This window comes from Cricetulus griseus, chromosome X (genome assembly GCF_003668045.3).
Source record: "Cricetulus griseus strain 17A/GY chromosome X, alternate assembly CriGri-PICRH-1.0, whole genome shotgun sequence".
NCBI classification, from domain to species: domain Eukaryota; kingdom Metazoa; phylum Chordata; class Mammalia; order Rodentia; family Cricetidae; genus Cricetulus; species Cricetulus griseus.
Window position 1 is genome coordinate 4,458,106 of NC_048604.1, and position 21,380 is coordinate 4,479,485.

Consider the following 21,380-nt stretch of genomic DNA (forward strand, 5'->3'; position numbering starts at 1 on the left):
TTTTGGTCGTATTCTTCTGAGTATTTGGGATGAGAGACATGGCTGCTCCAGGTACAAGTTTTGTTCCTATTTGTAGTGATCTTTGTAGTATGAGGCACACTTAAGGACAATCAGCAGCATCATGCAATGATAAGATGCTAATGGCTGACACTCATTGAGCATTTACCACGTTCCAGCTGTTTTCCCTACAGTAGGAGATCTCACTTGATCCTTGAAGCCACTCTCTGGAACCAGTCTTTTTTTTTTAAGATTTATTTTTATAGCCATAGGTGATCAAACTGCAGAGAATAAGTGTCAGTGGTGTCACACCCTATCCCAAAGGCTCAGGGACTATCATAGAAGAAAGGTAGAAAGGTTGTAAAAGCTATAGGTCCAGGGAGGACTTGGGTAAATTTTGTTTGGCATGGTAGGAACACTGTACTCACGAATTCACAGCATCTGGGGTTGCCTGGATAAGACTTGCACAATATCACAGAAGTTAACATTCTATCATGGAGGGGTGAATAGCTCAGTAGTCTCAACCCCCTAACTTAACAGTTTGTGTCTTCTGGGGGGGTAGTCAGTTTTCTTCAAGGATATGACCCCTGCTACGTTGCCCATTCCCCGGTGGATGGACCCACATCTAGGAGTATATGGGAAGCATATACTAGAGCTGATGATGTCAAATAACAAAATAAGACATGATGTTAGTGGGTGGGGTGGATCTGGGAGGAGTTAATGGGAGGAGTTGGGGTACATGCAATAAAAACACATTATATGAAATTTTCAAAGAGTTAAACATTTAAAAAGAAGTATATATTCTTAAAAGTTTAAAAGTGATTTGTCTTTATTTTAAAATTGTTATATTCTCTGTGTAGGTATATGCATGGGAGTGCAAGTTGAGGCTGATCTTATTAATGTACTTTAGCCATCCGTAGATGGAGGATGGCAGGAAGTAAGTGCTCTGAGATGCATCAGTTAGTAAGTAGCAGCTGTGAGGCTTAAACCTACAACCACAAAACAGAAGCACTTCCCTGAGCAAAAGGTTTCCACTAGAAGGAAAGGAGGATTTAACTAAATCACTAATGCACAAGGAAGGAGTGAAAGTTGCCAAAGTTCGTAGAGCAGACAATAAATATAGCCAGCAGAATTTTATTAGTTACCACTGTTGGAGAGGGCTTGTTGAAGGCCCCCGGGGGACCACTTTTGTAGGGGAACATTTTGGGTAAAATCCACCCTGCTAATGAACCCCTCACTATTGCTCTTTTGAGTACCCCTTCAGTAGCAACTATCAGAGATGGCAGCAGACTGGGAACTGAGTGGTGGAAGCAAAGAAGAATGTAGCCTGTGGCAGAGGTCAGCTTCTGACCCACCATTTCACATTATGCTTTATCTCTACCAGGAGCGGAGGGCCAGCTGTCTCCTTCCTGCTATGAATGCATCATAGATCATTGTATCTCCCAAGCCCTCCTGGGTCTCTCCTGCAGCCAGGATCTGAGTTCCTGATAAGCACAGCAGATCTCTTCCCTGCCCTGGACCACAAATGCATGGTATGACGATGAAAATCCAGGATTGGGCTTCTGAGGAAGGAGCATCATAGTCAAAGTTCTCACTGCCCTTTTCTTTGTGACCCTTTCTTAGCTGATATTCATATTTCTTTTAATTTATTATCATGCTAAAATATGCATAAGAAGAGCCTACCATTTTAACTATTAAAAGGTATCCAGTTTAGTGACATTTAGTACATTCTCAACATTATATGATATCACTACTATCTAAGCACAGGTTACTTACATCACCACCACTACCCCTTGCCCACCCGAAAGGAGATGTCACAACCATTAGCTTTGTTTCTTCTATACCTTCTACTCCCCAACATTGGTAACTGCCAATCTGCTTTAAATCTGTTTGGTTTTGCTTCTTATGGGTATTTTATATAAGTGGAATCATATAATGGGTGTGCTTTTATGTCTGCCTTTTCCCATGTAGTAGGTTGTTTTCAAGGCTCATCCACATTGTAGCATGTACCACTACGTCATTCCACTTTATGGATAAATAATGTTTCAATTCATGGATATGATATGTTTGTACATTTATCCATTCATCCATTCATCTATTCATCGTATTTGGGTTGTTCCCTCCTTTTCACTATTGTGAATAAAAATGCTGCTAGTATTTTTGTTTAAGATTTGTTTAGATACTATTTGCAGTTCCCTGTGTATATGGCTGCAAGAGAAACTGCTGGATCATATGGCTGTTCTACATTAATTTTTTGAGGAGCTACTGAATGGTTTCCTATAGTGGCTTCACCATTTTGCATTTTTGCTATTGAAGTACAAGTGTTCTGATGTCTCTGCATCCTTGACAACACTTACTATTTTCTCTTTTATCTTTTTCTTTCCCAATAACTACTCTAATGGTTTTGAGGTGGCATCTCACTGTGGTTTTGATTTGCATTTCTTTAATATGTTGAGTATCTTTTTCTGTGCTTAGCACATTTGCATATCTACTTTGGAGTAATGACTAATCAAGTCCTTTGTCCATTTGCTGATTGGGTTGTTTGTGTTTTATTATGGCATTATTCCTTCTCTTTTGAGCCATGTCTGAGAGCAGAAACAGGGACTGCCTCTTTCAAAATGATGCCATTTGTTAGGGAGTTTGCCTGAGGAAATTACCTGCCCTGATCCTGGATGCTATAACCACACAAGGATATATCTTCTGCCCTATGAAAACCGCTGAGAAAGTTGAAGGAGAGGCTATTAGCTTCCAATGATGTCTGAATATTTATGTATCTTTCAAATAATTTCTCAAACCCTTGAAAATTACCCTATGTTTACTCAAGGATAAAAGTCATGCCCAATCTTTATGCTGGGTGCAGTTGTTCACCTATCAACCTATTTCTGTGTATGTAATATATGCTGGGACCCATTTTCACACAGTAGGGAACATTGGTGGGAAAAGAAAAGCACAAATATTTACCCTCACTTAGTTTTTTATGTCTAATTTATTAATTGAGACAGGGTCTCAACTATGTATCTCATAGCCTGGGATGGCGCAGAAGTCACAATCTTCCTGCTTCAGACTCCCAAGTGCATGGATTACATGTATGTGTCACTATACCTAGTTCTTATAGATTTTACATGCTGGAAGGGAGATGAACAATAAACTGGTAATAAATAAAACTCCCAAGTGGAAAATGAATGTGCTGGGATATGGTAGAAAATAAATAGGTTAAATGGTTAGAAAAGCCCTTGACAAGATACAAGGCAAACAAATATGAATGTCATGAAGAATGCAGTGGTGTGAGGGCGTAGAAGAGCATCCTAGGTAAAGGGACCATTAGGCTTGGAAGTCCTTTGTGCAAATGAGCATGGCACTAAAAGAAACAAAACTGCAAGCCCAAAAGCCTAGATCATGCTGGCGGTGATAGCTGGGCAGATTAAGTAGAATGAACAAGGCTTGAGTCCATGGAGTTTCATAAATCATATTGATCTTTCTAGAGAGGCAAGTTTGGATTCAGTCATTGGTTGAATGTTGACCTTGTTTCCCCAAAATAGATCTACTCAGAACCTGTGAATGTGACCTTATTTAGAGAAACTGTGTTTGGAAATGCTATGGGGCCAATGATCTTGAAAGAACATTCTGGATTGCTTGGGTGCATCTATGTCCAAAAGGGCTTGAATGGTTGCTCAACAAATAGAAAGAGACCACAAATGTCAGTGCAAACTACTATACCCAGCAAAATTTTCAGTCACAATAGATGGAGATAGATATTCAATGATAAAACCAAAATTTAAGTAGTATCTACCTACAAATCCAGCTCTACAGAAGGTGCTAGAAGGGAGACTTCAATTGGAAGATGTTGAACACACACAAGAAACACAAGAAATAAATGATCCTAAACTAGCAAATTAAAAGAGAGGAAAAATAACTGATACCACAACAACAAAATAATAGAAATCAACAAGCACTGGTCATTGATATCTCTCAATATCAATGGCCTCAATTACCTAATAAAAAGACACAGACTAACAGAATGGACTTTAAAACAGGATCCATCCTTCTGCTGCAACCAAGAAATACACCTTAACATCAAGGATAGATATTACCTCAGGGTAAAAGATTGAAAAAGATATTCCAATAAAATGTTCTTTAGAAACAAGGGGGCGGGCAGCCATCGTGTATCTGACAAACCAAAACTGATCAGAAGAGAAAGGGAAAGACCAGTGTGTGTCACACTGTGTATATGTATTTCTTTTATTTTTCTCTTTGGGTATTTTTATTGTTTGCTTTTTTTGTACCATTCTGATCTAATTTAATTTTAACTTATTTGGTTTTTATTATTATTTGTAGATGCCTGTTTGCATTTTAATGAGAAAGTGAATTAAAGGGTGTGGATTTGGGCAGGTTGGGAGAAATTGGGGGAGGAAAAACTGTAACTAGAATATGTTGTATTAAAGAAACCTATTTCGACAAAAAACAAACAAGCAAATGAAATAAAAAACAAATGAACAAACAAAAAACAACAAATGAACAAACAAAAAAGGAGTTCGTTTCTCAGGGCTGGCTATTGGACAGCCACAGCAGTCTGGTAGCATGGCTTAGAGTCATGCATTCATGGTTAAGAGCATAGGCTTTGAACTTTTACCTTTTGAATTAGACCTTCCTAGTTGAGGGATTTTGATCAACTCCTTTAAGCTTCTCAGGATAATACCACCAGAAAGCAACTCAGATCCAAGGCCTTCACCCTTCCTGCACCAAGTGGTTCTGTATTTGTTGGAGAAAATGTAGATTATTAAGAAGAAAACATAATATGTCTGATACAAGGATGTTGTTTGGGAAAGTATGATTTGTGGGTTTTTCCATCTGCTGTCCACTCATTTATAGCTCCTGAAGCCTGCAGTTGAGAGATAATTGAATGTTCCCTGCAACCTTTGGGTAACTTGTCCCTGGAACCTGTCAGGACCTTTTGTAGTAGTGCCTGGAGGCCTGCCCAGTCTAGTTCAGGGCTGTGAAACAAGGGTTTTGAAGAGAAGCTTCCTTTGTCAGGCTCTGTGGGATTCTCCTTTCACTTTCTCAGGAAGGCTGGTTATGGGCAGGGACACCCAGCTTTTTAATGTTGCAGTTTATCAGGCATCCATTTAAAATACTCAGCTTGGGGCCCTATGCACACACAAACCAGCATATATACCTTGACTGGTATTAAGGAAGACTTCGGGGAGCAGGGGAGACACTTTGATGCAAAGACAAACTGACTTCCATCTCTCAGGTGATGGTTCCAAATAATGATGGTGAACTCAAAAGAAAAAGTACATCGATGTCCCAACCATGGCGGACACATTCCCCAATCCATCAGAGAGAGTGACAGACATTATTAATCTCTTTTGGTGACTTGGGGATATGTCTGCCATGTTTTCACAGCCTTGCATATTCCAGAAGGATCACAGAATGCTGATTGATTTCAGTGTGAAGCAGAACCCCAATTGTTCAAGGGAGAAGCCCTTCTAGAAACTCTCTGGAGTCTCTGATGTTCCAAGGATGCCTTTTATTTGCTAATATGTGATGTCTAGTTGGGATATATTGTCCCAGGGGCCAACTGAAGATTGGTAAGCAGCATCTATACTTTGTTATGTGTTCTACTGTGCAGCCTTTAAGGGAAGTCTGGATTTCTGAGACCATCTCAAATGGAGGCAGAAGTTACAAGAGGATCTTCCATCTGCCCTCTCCCAGATAATCAGGATGCACACACCATGGATCCCAGCAATACTGCTGTAACTGTGGATGTGGTAGGCTGGTTTTAAGGTGCCTTAAGCTACTGAAGTTTTGGGGCTAGTTGTACAACTCCTTCACATTAGGATAGAGCAAGACAGATAACACCCCCATCTTAGATTGTCAGTACCAAGGCATGTTTGGCAGACAATTTGGAAGAGCCCGTGCCCATTCCCCATCCACTTGCCTCACCCATCCTGACACAGATGGTGCAATTCCTTGGGGATCTTTTATCTCCTGTGACTTGGGATAGTGAACCATGGAAAGAGGAGAATGACTTCAAGATTCCTTGTGCAGCCCAGTATTTGCATTTTGACAGTTTGTTTAGTATATATTATTTATACATAATAGTGGGTTTTATCACTAAATTATTATCATATTAATCCTGCATCACCTTCTCGTGTGCCTCTCCCACTCCCACTGATCCCCTTCCTCTTTCCGCCTAGCTCCTTTTCCATTTTCATACCTTGCCTTTTTGGCTACTGAATGAGTTTCATTAGAGTTATTTACTGGACTCTGGGTGAGAGATTATTTAATGGGAGCATAGACACATTTCCAGTGTCTATACTGTCTCTCACAACTATTTAATTGCCTAAGATCCTCAGGAAGAGGTATGACCTCATGAGCCTCCCCCCCTGCCATAATTGAATATGGGTGGATCTAGTCTTATTCAGCTCTCGTGCAGGCAATCACAGCTGCTGAGAGTTTGACATAAATGCACACATGCATGTATGCATATGTGAGGATACACATGTACATATATTCAATTATCTATATGTTTGCATATATAGATATACCATTTATTTATAATAAGGGAAGGCTATGAAATTGTGAGGGATGGCTCATCAAGTTCAATACTGACATTTGCGTGTCGATACAGAACTTCTTCTTCAGGGAGAATTTGGTCCTTGTTTCTAAGTCTTTTCCCTTCAGTGTTGGAGATCAAACCTAAGACATTATGCATCCCAGGAAAGCATTCTGCCACTGAGCTGCAGCTGCATTTTCAGCCCTGTTCTTAAGTTCTCTCTACTGATGGATAAGGCCCACATTCTTGAGGATTAATAATGTCTCTTACTTAAAATGAACATATTGTAGATCCCACTCATAACAACAAACTACTTTGACAATACCTAGATTAGTGCTTGATGGAATGACTAGTGGCAGAACCTGTTCCAGGTGACACATAAATTTGAGCATCACAGTAATCAAAGACTAATCTCATCTCAGTAGCTTTCAACGCTATTGTATTGTTGCAGACAATATTAAAACATCAAAGCTGTCTTTTTCCTTATATCCTTCCTGTGGTCATTTTAAACTTCAAGTTGTCTGGGGATGTTTTCAGAGAATAGAGCCTTGGGTATGTTGTGGGCAGAATATCACTGACAAGGAAATGTAAATGAGAAAAGCACATTAATAAATTTTTTACTAAGACATTTTGCTCGAGGGAGGACATCATGCCTTTCAAACTATGAGCTATCTCATTGGAGAAGGAAGAGGCAACTGATGACAGCAGTAAGCTGCCCTTGGAAGGAGCACATATACAGAGTGAGGCTTGGGACTTTGTCCTCAGGCATTATGGGCATAGACTGTTGGAAAACACCAGGAATGTTATGCCTAGGAGGTCAACATTGAGTAAAGGATGAGGACAAAGCAAAGGCCATGCTGTCCATATTGCGTGGCCCCATGTGAGCCTTGTAGGGAAAGGCTCGTGACTTAAGGAGACAGCTTTCAAATGAGCAATACTCAAGATAGGAGAGCAACTCAACTCCTCTTTTGCTATTTCTTCCAAATATAACCTTGATTTGTAAAGGATCTATATAGCATCTGAGAAAGATAATGTGTCACACAAGTACTTTAGCTTCCTTGTGTTCCTTTGAGGTTAAAGGGGGAGGTCAATGATACCACCTGTGCATAGGAAATTGGCTCTCCTTTCCAGAAAGGATACAGAAATATTTTAAACCACATGTTCAATGACACCTTCCTTAACCTACAGTAGCCTCCATCCTTTTATGGGCCTTATCCTTGGCTCAATGTCCCCTGTAGACCAAGGCTCCATTCTGATACTTTGAATCCTTGCAGGCTAGTCAGATGTGCTTGGACACTGCACTGAAAATCCTCTTTGAGGTGAACTTTCTCTGTCTGCCCAACTCCTGGGGCAGTACTGAAGCTTATATAACAGGACAGGGAGGATCAGCGAGCTGACCTTGAACATCCTGCCCCCAGTTGCCCAGTACTGAGACTATAGGCAGGTGTCACTGTTGTACCATTTCCCTCCAAATTAAAAACATTCCTTTCTGGAGACAGGAGGGAGGTTCATATGACTCTTACAGCCTGACAAGTCCTGGGGGGCCCAAACTGACAAGACTCACCAGGCCTCCCTAGAAGGCTCTAGAAATGGTGAACAATTGCTGAGAAAGGAGACTTTATAACTTAACAAGCTGCCTGCAAGTCATGAACAGACTTCTAGGCTAACAGTTTTTTGAGCATTGGCACTGAGGCTGAAGTGTGTTTTTTGGAAATTCAGTTGCTATCAAATAATCTGTGTTCCTGGAAGTATCCTCCATAAACTCATTGGTTTACCAAGCTGAACACTAGTACAATTGTTATGTTGGTCTATTGTCGGTTCCCTATCTGGCATAAGTAGACTTTGTGACTGGTCTCCCCAGGAAAAGTCGCATACAGTAGTCAGCACACCCAATTTATGCAGTCCTTGGTCTGGAACCCAGGGCTTTGTCCATGCTGGCCAAATATTCTACCAACTGAACTATATCTTAAGCTCTCCTTTTTAAATATTTGTTTAAAAATTTCTCTCTCTGTCTCTGTATCTCTGCTTCTCTCTCTCTCTCTCTCTCTCTCTCTCTCTCTCTCTCTCTCTCTCTCTGTGTGTGTGTGTGTGTGTGTGTGTGTGTGTGTGTGTTTGTGTGTGTGTGTGTGTGTGTGTGTGTGTGTGTGTAAGGCAACAGAGCTGCCTTCCCAGGAGGTTATAAGCTACTGCATATGATTGCTGAGAGCCAAACACTGGCTTCCTGGAACAACAGCAAGTATTCTTAACTGATGAACCATCTCTCCAGTCCCCTGCTTAGCTATCTTTAATTTTTAAGAATGCATTTGTTTTTTCTCTTTTCACAAAAGCTCTATAACATATTTTCATTTTTTTCCATTTGACAGATCAGGGCACTGAGGCACTGACAGGTTAAATGGTTTGCTGACCTGTACAATGTCCTATAGCTAACAAGAAGTGGAGCCATGGGTTGAGCCCAGGGGCTTTGGCGCCAGAGATCCAATGCTTAATGACTGCTCTATGTTGCCCCTTGGCTTATAGTCTGTCTTGAAGTCCCATGAGGCTCTGGGGTGGCCGGGTCTTTTGCTTGTGGCCTGAATTCATGCTTTCTGTGTCCTCCCACTACTTCTTACAGGCCAAGGCTGTCACTGGGCCAAGTCTGCTCTCTTTCCCCCCCAGAGGAGTTTTGCAGCCACCGACACTCAGAAGGAGGCAGGACTCTGGGCAGGCAGCATTTAGGTCAGCCAGAGATCTGGAGGACATCTTGAAAGATACACACATTTCTGTTCCTGACTGTGGGCTGAATTATTCAGCATTAGGACACTTACTTATCAACTATGAAACAAAGCCACCCAGAGAGCAGAAATGACAATGTTGCATACTTCCATGTGCCTCATGTCTTTCATGATCAAAGGATTTCACTTTTCTACAAACTGGGGATGAGTTGGCTGTGGTGGCCAGATACCCAGATATCACAATACAGCAGTTTGTACCTGTGATTATACATGTGGAAGACAAAGAGAAAAATCCACTTCAGAAGCAAAGAAAAAAAGTTAAAAACATCCACTGATGACCTGTTGGGGATTATTTCTAAAGTTTGATGCAGGGATGCTAGTTTTATGGCTTGAATCAGAATGACCACACCCTAGGAAAGACAAGCAAACATGCTTTTGAACTTTTGTTCCAATCCTTTGATTTTCAAGCTGAGTTGAGTGTGACAGATAAAAGGTTGTACACAGGATGTGGTCCTAGACACATCTCCTTCCGAAGCTGCCTGAGCCTGTTGTAAGAGAAGAGGGAGACGGTGTGGTGGCTCACCTTCCTGGAGACTCCTGTTAGGTTTCCTGGTTTTGACCTCAGTGCTTGGAGGGAGATGATGGGGTGGTTTGTGGGAGGAGCACCTGCTCCTTAGCAATGGAAGAAGGTCCTCAGGTATCTGGTATTCTTCAGAAGTTGCCAAGCACTGCATAGCTTCTGTCATACAGTCAGGGGAGGGGTGTAAGGCATGATACTGGGGTGCTGTTGATGGTGGTGGGAGTCTAGACTAGTCAATATTATTTGAGCTATTTGATGGGATGTTCCAGAATCCTCCAGGGTCTTTCATCCTACAAGTCTTGGTCTTAATTATCAACTTGATAGGATTTCGAATGACTTTGGACATCATGGAAGGGTGAGCATGACTAAGGACACAAACCTCTGCATATGTCTGTGAGAGTGCAGCCAGAAAGGTTTAACATTGGTGGAAAGACCTACCCTGAATGTGGGCAGCAAGAACTCATGAACATTTTTGTCTCTGCTTCTTAAAAATATTTATTTTAGATTGTATGTGGTTAGGTATGTTACCTGCATGATTGTCTTTGCTCCACATGTGTGCAGTGTTCGAGGAGGTTAGAAGGAGGAGGGATTCATGCCTGCTACTAGAAACCTAGCCAACTACTGTGGCAGGAGATGTCATGGACTCTAGAGGAGAGCCTACTACTGCCACTTTCTTAAATTAATCTAATTTCTAACTAACTGAATTCTAAACACGATGTCTACTTATGTGTGTGGGTCTCATACCTCATCAGAGAAAAAAAAGGCTTCTTTTTGAAGCAGATAGAGGCTATTTGTAGACCCACAATTGGTCAAAATGCATAGAGTAAGGACCATGTAGGAATCAGCTTCATTTGGTACACTACAATGCAACCCCTAAACCTTTGACTCAGAGGACATCATGGAAGAGCAGGCAGAAAGAATGCAGGAGCCAGGGAATCAAGATACTTGATGCTAGATAATGTCTTCTAGACATGACAGGGATGCTTCACTCATGAAATCTCAATAATGTGGTTATTGAAACAAGACCCATAATAACCATACCAGTTGATATGCCAAGGGGGATGGGAGGAATTTCACAAAACACCCTTAGATGAAGCATTACAGGCAATCAATGGTTGCTGAGAGAGGAAGAATCAGTTTTCTCCAGGGGCAAGGAATATCCTGATAGGTTATCCTATTCCACATGGTAAGCCCTAAACACAAGTACATATGAGTAACAGTAAATAGACTCAGTAGATGATTATGATTATGTGTATGTATATGTCCATAAAATAATATATGAAGAGGTCAAGAATTTGAGAGGGAGTAGGATGGATATAGGAGGAGTTGGGAAGATATAGGGAGGGGTTGAAATGATGGAAATACAGTACTCTTGTAGGAAATTCTCCTTAAAATTTAGAAGGTTTTATTAACATGTTAATTATACATACTAATAGGCTTCAATTATAACAGTTTCATACATGTACATAATATATATCCAATGTGGTCAGCTGTCTCATGCTGTCATCACCACATCCTCCTCCAAAACTGGGTCATATCTCCTTTTAAACTGTGAGCTAAAATAAATAAAACAGCAGTTTAAGAAAAAATGCTTTTGTCAGATATTTCATTGCAGCGATGAAAATACTAACTGGTCTATATCATTTGGTAGTGGATGAAGGCGCCCTAATGAACTGAGAATAAGAAGTGGAGGGGAGCACATTTCCTTGGAGACTTCAGAGTAGCCCATTGCCCTGGACAAAGGGATCCCAGGAGCTAAGAGGCATCACAGCTCCGTGGAAGGGTCACCCTCACTTCTACTGGGAAGTTAGAAAGTTGTTTTGACAAGAGGACTTATGAGGAACTGAGCAGGAGCCAGAATGTTCTGGGTTGGTGGTGAGAGGAAAAGGGAGGTGAGTGCTGGCACTCCTTGGAAAGGGAGGTAAAGAGCAAGAAATGGCGATATATATATATATATATATGTGTGTGTGTGTGTGTGTGTGTGTGTGTGTGTGTGTGTGTGTGTGTGTGTGTGTGTGTGTGTCCTTCCATCCTTTGGAGAAACCCTACAGAAGAGATTGTGGTGGTCTAGGTCAGAGGGAGAAATCATAGTAGCACTGTGGGAATACCATCTGTAAGAAGGAGTAACCACTGATTTAGGAGGAGTTCAGAGAGGGCAGGTGACAGAAAGTAATCAGAAAGCTGTTCTGTTTTGTGGCCCACACTTGCCCAGCATTGAGTTTGCCAGGGTAGGTGACCCTCTGAGAATGTGAGATGGAACAAGCACAGTGGATCAACCTCCACTTTTATTTTGAACAGCAGAGCTAAAAGAAGTATGATAACTATTGCCAATGAGGAGTTTTTGCAGACTAAGGAGGCATCTTGGGAAAGATTAGAGGGAGCTTTTTACAGGGCATGTAATCCAGCTTTGGGACTGGGAGGTTCTGAGGACTAGCTCATAGTACCATATGATAACCATATGCAATTATTACTGGACTTGAGTCTCATCACAACCAATAAAGTGCCAATGAGCTTTCTGCCACCCAAATTTTGCTTAGGAAAACAAAACAGCCAAGCCAGTAGCTCTTACTTCTACCTCAGGCCAAAATGGGTGATCCTGTCTCCATGAATCCTCAGAGTGCAATCTAGACTGCATTGCTCTTCACCAAACCTCAGACTGCAATCCTCTGAGTTCCTGTCTCCTCCCGCCTTATATTCTCCTCTCCACCCAGCCATATCACTCCTGTCTCCACCTCCCTAGATCTGGGATTAAAGGCGTGTGATCCCAGGTGCTGAGACCACCTTTGTGTGAACTGTTTCTTTTAGGACTGGATCGATTTCATGTAGTCAGTATGGCCTTGAAATAACAGAGATCTATCTACCTCTTAATCCTGAGTCCTGGCATTAAAGGTGTGGAACACCACTGCCTAGGTTCTATAGCTAACTATTGTGGCTGCTTTGCTATTTTGATGTCCAGTGTCTTTAATAAATCATAAGCAATATATCATCACAATGTTTTTTAAAGAGCTGAGTCTGGGACACTGGGGGTGAAGCTCCTCCTCTAGAGGAAGTGAGGCAGATCTCAGTCATGCCTTTCGATTAGTGGCCTGGACACAAAGGGAGGCAATGTTGACCTTTCCTTGTACTGTTGCTGAACTCTTCTGACTCCACATTTCCAAATGAACAGAGTTAGGCATGGTGCAAGCTAGACCAAATCAGGGGAAAGGACTTAGACCTTTGGGCACACTCCAAGTGTGCACAGCTGCTTGGACATACTACTGTGGTCTTAAGGCTGTCTATGAAGTACAGGTCTACTTCCTGAACAGTGGGACCAGGCGTGTCTCCATCTTAGGGTCAGGCCCTACCAAACCTCTATGTATGGGAGCCCTTTCTGCAAGAAGAACTGGATCTGTGGTTTGTCATCTGCAGTATCTTCCCCACTGCCTGGGGCCACCTCATCTATAATGGATGAAGAATAAGCTCATTTCTGTATGGAGCCACACTTAGCCCATATTGTAGGGCTGGAGAGTAAGTATGTGTTGCCACAAGGTGGAAGAATGGTGGTTGGGAGCCTCTGGGTCTCAGAGTGTTTCTTTCTCTTCACTCCTGCCCCCAGCCTGGAATTTCCAAAGTGGCTGCTTGGTACCTGTTTGTGCCTCTGTAAAATGAACAGCTGGGGTCAAACTGACTTGCTTCTGAGCCCTATTGATAAAAACATTCCACAGCACTCATGCACATGCTCGCACACACACACACACACACACACACACTCATGCACATGCTCGCACACACACACACACTCATGCACATGCTCGCACACACACACACACACACACACACACACACACACTCTGCTGCAGCATTTTGGTGATGCATAGGCTAGAAGCAGCTTCTGAGGGCACCAAAGTCATACCTGAATTGAGTTTGTGGGGATTAGAGGCTCCCTGAAAAAAATGAGAACACAGAGACACTTTTCTCCTGGCTATTTATTACAGAACAAAGGGAGAAAAATCAAAACAACAACAACAACAACAAAAAACGCACTGGCCCAAAACAGATGCCAGATTTCAAATGTAGAATCAAATACAAGGTGGCAATTAAAATGTGATTACACAAAATCTGGACACGGAGAAAAGTTTACAGGACAGTGGCTGTGTATTTTCTCTACCAGACGCTTAAATATACATGACAAGAATTGCAAGTAGAAACCATTAAAGACAAACCCCAAATCAACTATTAATGTTCACAGACTTTCCCCCCCAAACCACAGAGATTTACGTCAAAATGAGTGTCAAATGGTTTAAAGCAGACTTTAAAGCATCACTCTGTGATGGTGCACCAAAGCTATCTAAAGCTGGGTCTTTCTCTGCGTCTGTAGGTCACCATAGGTGACAAAGGGAAGGGAACGCTCTAGTTCCTCGAGGTGGCCAGCTCACACAGTGATCAGCTCAAAGCCCATTTCTGCACCTCTCCCAAAAAAACCTAAGGGATGCTCTTGGCCTTCCATGAGTGCCTCTGTGGGACATGTAATCATATCATGACTTTAGCTGTAAATGCTCATTAGGAAAGAATTAGCTGAGACTTAAAGGCTTACGAGAGATAGAGTCACAGAGGGTAGTACAGTTTGTAATGGAGTGAAAATTAATGACCAAGTGGCTTTCTATTTGGCATTTGTCAGTTTGCACAACACCCCTTGGTCACATCTACATCTCTCGTGGCATGACAACTTCAGTGACTCAGCCACCTGGTTTAACAAGGTATCACTGGAGCGAACAACACAGTCTGCGTATTTGGAACAATGTATAACAAACACAACTCTATTGAAACCAAAGCTGCCACTTTATTTACAAAGCCACAAAACCAAGTATAAATACTTCTGTCATTTATGATTAGGAAAACCATTTACAAAATTTTCAAATATGTACAAGTAGCTTGAAAAATCACCAGCTTTTTATTCATCAGGTAGATAGAGGGATGGGCAGGGATGACAGGATTCAGATTGTAACTAGGAACCTACTGTGGGTGTCTGGGGCCAGTTTCAAGTTGCCTGCAGATTCAGACCACTCCTTTGAGTGAGAACATGGGGCTTTCTGGAGCACCCTGCTTTGATTTATAGCTCCTCAGCACCCTGGGTGACTTGGTCAGCATTCTGGGCTGTGGCATTTTGGGCAGCAGCACGCTGTTCCAAAATGTCATCTATCAGCCTCAAGTTGCACACCCAGTCTTCAGCTGGGGCCACACTGGAGACTTCCAAAAGCTCTTCCATGAAATCCACCTCACTGCCTGCAGATGATGGTGAAATCAGACCATCTGTTGGGGACTGGGCCTGAGGCAAGACATTGTCCCGTGGCTCAGGGGCTGTGCCAGTTCTGATCAATGTACCTGGGGACTGGCTAGTGGCAACAATAGCAGCTGCATAGCTTGGTGGCTCTAGTCCCTGAACAGGACTCATGGGAGAGCAGCTGGCCATGCTCTGCTGGAGGGACTTGGTGCTTAGTACAGGCACTGGCCCCTGTGCTGGGCTCCTCACAAGGCTGTGATTGCCCAATAAGCTGAATCTGGGCCTGGCCAGAGCAGCAGGCACCTTCTGGCCAGGCCTGGCTCCTGGGGCCATCTGATTTGCTTGGGCCACAGCCTGCTGAGATGGAAATGCTAGGGCCGTTGCGGGTATACTTATGGGTGTCTTGGCAAAGACGATGGAGTTGCTATCAAAATGCTGTAGCATGCTATTATCTACTTGGCTCAGGGGTGATTCCTTTGAAACTGGTGTGGCTACAGCTGCAGCTGCCACTTCCAAGACTGCGTTACTGAACACTGGAGACTTGATTGGCACACTGGGGAGGCTGAGTTGGTAGGGAGTCAAGGGTTGGCTGCCCAGGGGGCTGACACAGAGCTTGGGCAGGGGCACTTCTGGGGGCATGGCCTTGGCTTTGGGACAGACAGAGCCAAGACTATTCAGGGGTTCCTGACCCGAGCCTGAGGAGATGGAAAATGGGAGGCCGGTGTTGACTTGCTGCTTCTTCAGAGTTGATGAGAAAATACCCATGTGATTTGTGGGTGGTAATATTGTTGGAATCAGATTGTCCTGAAGGAGTTCAGTTTTGGGTGGCATCATATGCTGGTTGGATGGGGATCTTGCCTTGATCTGGCTACACTTGGAGATGACTTGTTCTGGTACTGCTGTACAGAAAAATGCATAGGGATTAGTTCCAAAGGTGTCCAGAATTTGGGTTGTGGTTACTGGGCATGAGCTACAGGCACAATGTAGTCTTCACCCCCCACCCTTGGCTGTCTTTCTCCTAGGCCCTTCCAAGTCCCCTCATTCGGTTGCCAGTAGCCTGGAATTAAGGTCTTTTAAGAATATCCCATGTGATAGCCTACTTTCAAACTGCAGAGTGGCAGTGCTAAAAGCCCTCAAAATCACCTTTTTACAAAAGAAACACAGTGGTTACTCTAGCTGAGAATGACTTCTTAACAAGATGTTTCTCAATAACTAAGATGCCCTAATGTAGCTAGCATTTTCACTTTCGTTTTTTGAGGGAATGGTGGTCCTATTCTTGGCAGCCATGACTGGCATGTAGAATTGAGGAAAACACACAAAAAAAATCAGATGTTAGAAACAAGTCCACCATTGCTGTACCTAGTAGCCTCTGTGGGGCATGTTAGCAACTGGCTGCTGAGTGGTCTCCAGCAATTGCCCAATTGATGCTTGTGTTGAGATGCCTGGTACATTGTCTGGGTGACTAATGGCTCTTTTGGTGTGCTATAAGGTGCAATGAGGAAGAAATACAGCCCAGAAGCAGGTATGGGAAGGCCAGGAGGATGTTTGAGAGAAAGAAGTCCTGAAGACAGTGGCATTCTGGGAAGGTGGAAGGTGGAGTGTGGCCTTTGTCTGCACAGAAGGAAGGCACATGAAGTGTACCTGTTGGACACCCAAAGAAAAAGTAGGTGGAGAGCCAGTTAGCAGGAAAAAGATTTTGCTCAGAGTTTACACAAATTGCAGAAAATTTGTACTGGAAATGAGTGAAATGAACTTGGACTTTTATTAATGCCATTTTTATGGGGGAGAAAGGACTATTTGAATTGAAAAGCGTACTAACTAGACCTTAATAAATCATTCTCAATCAAAAAAAGAATATTCCATGCTCGCAGCAGACTCGACTCGACACAGTTTTCTCAACCTTCCTAATACTGTGCCATATATGGTGACCCCAACCATAAAATTATTTCATTGCTACTTCATAACCATCATTTTGCTACTGTTATGAGTTACAATGCAAATATCTTATATGCAGGATATCTGATATGCTACCCCTGTGAAAGAGTCCTTTGACACACAAAGGGGTCTGTACAAAGAGCAGATAATGCTGGACTTCAAATGCCAGCTGATTTGTCTGCCTCTTCATGTATATTGGAGGCTCTGTGAAGGTAGGAGCTGTGATTACATGTACTCTAATATTCTGGCACTATCTATCCCTCAACAGATGGTTCCTATTTTATAGAAGGAAGGGAGAAGTGGGGGGAGGGCCTGAGGAAGAAAGCACAGCCTCTAGGATAACAGAAGACAGGACTTGCCTTAGTTTCTCCACTTGATAAATGCAACACACAGGGGTGAGGAGTATTCTGTTCCCTTCAAAGTCCCATAGCCTAAGCAGCCTCAGCACCTAGACCAGAGGCTCACATGTATATGATCTGAACTGCAGTGAAGGCCCTTTCCTAAGACTGGAAACTCAGAAGCCTCACATCCTGGAACGTTCATGGTAGAGAGACAGGAGCGATGAAAGGTGAGACCCTCAGTGCTTTCGGCTGGGGATGAGTTTCTTTTAATTATTGGCACAGCTCACTGGGACCCATATGTACAGGACTTCTGCTAGAGTGGGAACTAAGGCAAGTGGTGGTATTGTACTTTGCTCTGGGTCAAGTAGAGAGTATCAATCCTGGCCTGGGTGATCTTCCATATAACTTATGCTTGACCCTATGAATAGATTTTCCCCCTTTTCTTGTGACCATGCCTAGGATCTTTCTGTAGAATGCAACAAGTTTTTCACCTATGTTATAGTCCAACCTCCTAAGGCTAATCCCCTGAGTCCTGTTTCTGCTGACTCCAGCCTGGCCAGGGGGGACACAGCCCTGGATGCTACCAGGTCAAAGGGCGCATGGTATTTTGCACAAGAATTGAGAAACATGGATGTTTAGGTAACATGGGCCTGAAATAAAGATGTAGGCCACCTGTGTGAGGGCCAGCCAGCAAGTGCTAAGCACTGTTTCTCCATGGATTACATGTCATTGCACTAGCTTGGAGAATTGTTTAACTCAGGTTGCCTTGGTGCATCTGCAAGCTCCATGAAGGTGAAGCTTGATTTTTCTGATAACTGCTAATAAATATGGATGACATATGATAGCTTTTACGTAGGATAGTAACCCTTAGTTATCTGTGGGGGGTGTGGGAGCACCCCATACACATACAACCAATATAGAAGGTAGAGTATCTCCAACTCCCTTTTTGTCCCCCCATACCTTCCAGATTAAGGCACTGAAACTCATTAGAAATAATTTTGAACATGTGTGCTGGAGGGGGGAAACACAGGGTCCCATGGGACTGGTTTTTCATGGAAAGTAGGGTAATGGTGAAGCACTTCTGTAAGCCCAACACTTGGGAGGCTGAAGCACAGGGACAGCTGGAGCATAAGAGTAGCCTCTACAGAGCAGACCCTATCTCCAGATAACAATGAGCAACAACCGAATAGGGGATTTAAGGGACCTGACTGTTTAATCACCCTCTTCAATTACAGTGATACTGGAACCATTATGGTCAGGCTTTCCATTGAGATGAATAGTGCTCTTAGATGCAGGTGAATTGCTCTCACTGTTAGATTCCTACCCTGGGCACCATTGATGTGGCTTTCAGACTTCTTCCTGTCCCTCTAACATGACATACAAAGACTGTAGAATCAGAAATGAACTGGAACTCCACCTCACTGTCTCCTTTAGGAACACTGAACTTTTTCTGCTTACCTTGAAATTGAGTCATCTGCTGGGCGATATGCGAATTCCGCTGCTTAGGGGTCATTGCCATAGGACCTGATCTCTGCTTCCCTTGCTAAACAGAAGATGGAAAGGCCATATTAGATTACAGATACCAAGAAATATCAGCCTTGGATTGCTGTGTAGGGACCTAGGACTTGGCTTTGGTGCAGCAAAAGCATGAGTGGACACATCAACACATACTCGCATGCAAGTCCCACCCTCCTGAGCAAGACCACACAAGTAGACATAAAAGAGTCTGCATCTGGGTTAAGGAAACCAACTGTAACAGCACAGGATAGGGCAGGAGAGACAGAGCTCAATAGCAAGAGAACACAGAAAAACAGTTAGGCATTTTGGATGTTTGTCTGTTCACGATGGGCCAGCAGTGAGATATGGTTGCTAAAAGAGCAAATGTAACATCAGGCTGCATTATTCAAAGCAGAGTATCTAGAAGGAGGGAGGTGACAGTCTTATATTACTCTGATTTGGCCAAACCGCAGTACTAACAGGTATCCGGGCATGCCACTCTGGGAGCTTGAGATAAAGGAGCTATATCCAGAGGATGGTAAACAATGGGGGATAGGGATAAATACTTTGAATTACCCAGTCAAGGGATGGATGGTGAGCTGGGGCTGCTAGGGCTAGAACAGAGCACATTCTGTGCTATTTGGTGATGATTGCCCAGCTTCTGCAAAACTGTCATGGAGTAAGTACTGAAGCCTGATTCAGATGGTCCTGGATGGTCAGATTGTCTAATGGATACACCATTCCATACCAAGGGTAGCCAGATAGTCACTGGCCACTTCCCTTCTTCCTGACTTGATGCAGTGTGGGGAGTAGAGGAAATTCCTGTTTTCGTCTCCAAGCGGGCTGGGTGTTCAGGGGGAGAAGCCCTACTTCAGGGCCACTGGCCCCACACTCAGTTTGGAATCAGCTCATGGGACCAAAGGCAAAAATGTAACCAGGCTACCAATGAAGCCTGAAGGCCAGACATAGTGATGACAGCTTGCTTTGAGCCCTTCATGTTGGCAGGGTCTGACGGTGACTGGAATGAAGGTGTAACTTGTCATAGGTCAGACCTCACCCTCTCTTACCACCTGCTACCACTTCTACCTCTCTCTCCTTCTCAAATAGTCTGTTGCCAGTATGCCAACCATCAAAGGCAGCTGCCAGGAAGCACACACCCTTAGGTCACTTGCTGGCTTTGTGACCCCAGATGCCAGAAGATTGCATCTTAGGATATGGGATGCACGTGTAGGGCCAGTTTCTCTAGCAACATGCTCTCAGAAGCCCTTCTCTGCACTTAGCAGGGCTGGTGTGGCAGTGGGTGGGGCGGAAGGCCTGTGCTTGGGAGTGTGCCTGGCTTACAAGCCTGGCAGCAGCTTTTGGCCTTAGTTCCTGCCAAGGCACAGAGGACAAACACATGGCACCTGGAAGACCACAGCATAAGCGATTTCCCCAGATTGGGCTTTGCTTTTCTACCCTGCCTTTAGGCTGCTTCCTGTGGAGCCCTTGCCTCCTCCAGTACTGGGGCTATCTGGATGAACTAGGGGGAGGGAGGTTCCTTCTCTGCTGACCAACGGAGCTGCCCTCTTCCTACTAAATCACCGGGTCTGGAGGGAGGTGGGGTGGGGTGGGGTGGATCTGTCTCACTGTCCTAAACACTTCACACCCACTGTTTCCTGTCACCAGGCCATAATCCAAAGGCAGTCTGGGGGATCACATGACCAGCCCAAACCACTCTGTCTCAATCCAGTTGAAGATTTTCTGGGTGGGTGACCATTTCCAAAGATGGCTCTTTCACTTCTCTTTTTCCTCCTAAGGATGTCAAAACAGATCTATAGTCTCCAGATTACTGATGTGACATGTGAGGCTCAAAAGAGATTAAATGACTGCCCACAGCAAATTGGCTAGCAAGTGCAATGCCTACTAACTGTGCACCCAGTACTGCATTCACTTTAACCTGCATGGCCACTGATGTCCAAGCTCACCTGCCTTCTACCCCTAAATGTCTGCCTCGTTAGTTTTCAAGTATCACAGTTGTCTTGAGGTAGGGGCAGGGGGCAGATGGATGCTAAGAGTGTGACCCAACAGAAATCAAGGTAGGGTAGAAAAGTGCAAAGGGACAGAGAATGGACAGGCAAAGTGTGTGCAGGGGCATGACAAACAGAAAGAAAGGCTGACTTGAGGCAGCAGTCAAAGGGTTGCATCCTAGACCACCTAGCCTACCAGATAAAATAGACCACTGCATACCTGAGCTAGGCTCAAAAGGATAAAGAGAGTTCAGGGAAGCTTTTGTCCAGGGAAGCACACATTCCAGAGTGCCCAAAGTGGCTGAGGGGAAATCTGGCCAGGGTTTAACAGTTTTGGGTTTGTCTGGATGCTGATAGCCAGCTCCATAGGACCCCCACCCCCCAAGTCTGAGTGTCCTCCATGGGCTGGCTCTTTGCCCTAGAGTGCATTGCTCCCACCAGGGTCCTGCAGTCCCTGGCAAAGGGAGCCAGGCATTCTCTCCAGGCCTCCAGAGGAG

The 21,380-nt window shown here is 43.8% G+C and overlaps 1 protein-coding gene across 8 annotated transcripts in view; it reads right to left on the reverse strand.

Moving 5' to 3' along the window:
• Positions 1-13,791: 13,791 nt before the first annotated feature.
• Positions 13,792-21,380, reverse strand: part of LOC100761274 (mastermind-like domain-containing protein 1) — a 125,277-nt gene continuing 117,688 nt past the window's right edge. For 2 of the 8 annotated variants that reach the window (XM_035450030.1, XM_027432206.2), the window contains 2 exons: positions 18,839-18,923; positions 13,792-16,000 (listed from right to left, as the gene is read on the reverse strand). In XM_035450030.1, coding sequence (XP_035305921.1) covers positions 14,934-16,000; positions 18,839-18,923 — 1,152 coding nt within the window. In that variant the 3' untranslated portion in view covers positions 13,792-14,933. Of the gene's footprint in view, positions 16,004-18,838; positions 18,924-21,380 lie in introns of all 8 variants that reach the window. The other 6 variants (XM_035450029.1, XM_027432205.2, XM_027432207.2 and 3 more) reach the window with 4 other exon arrangements.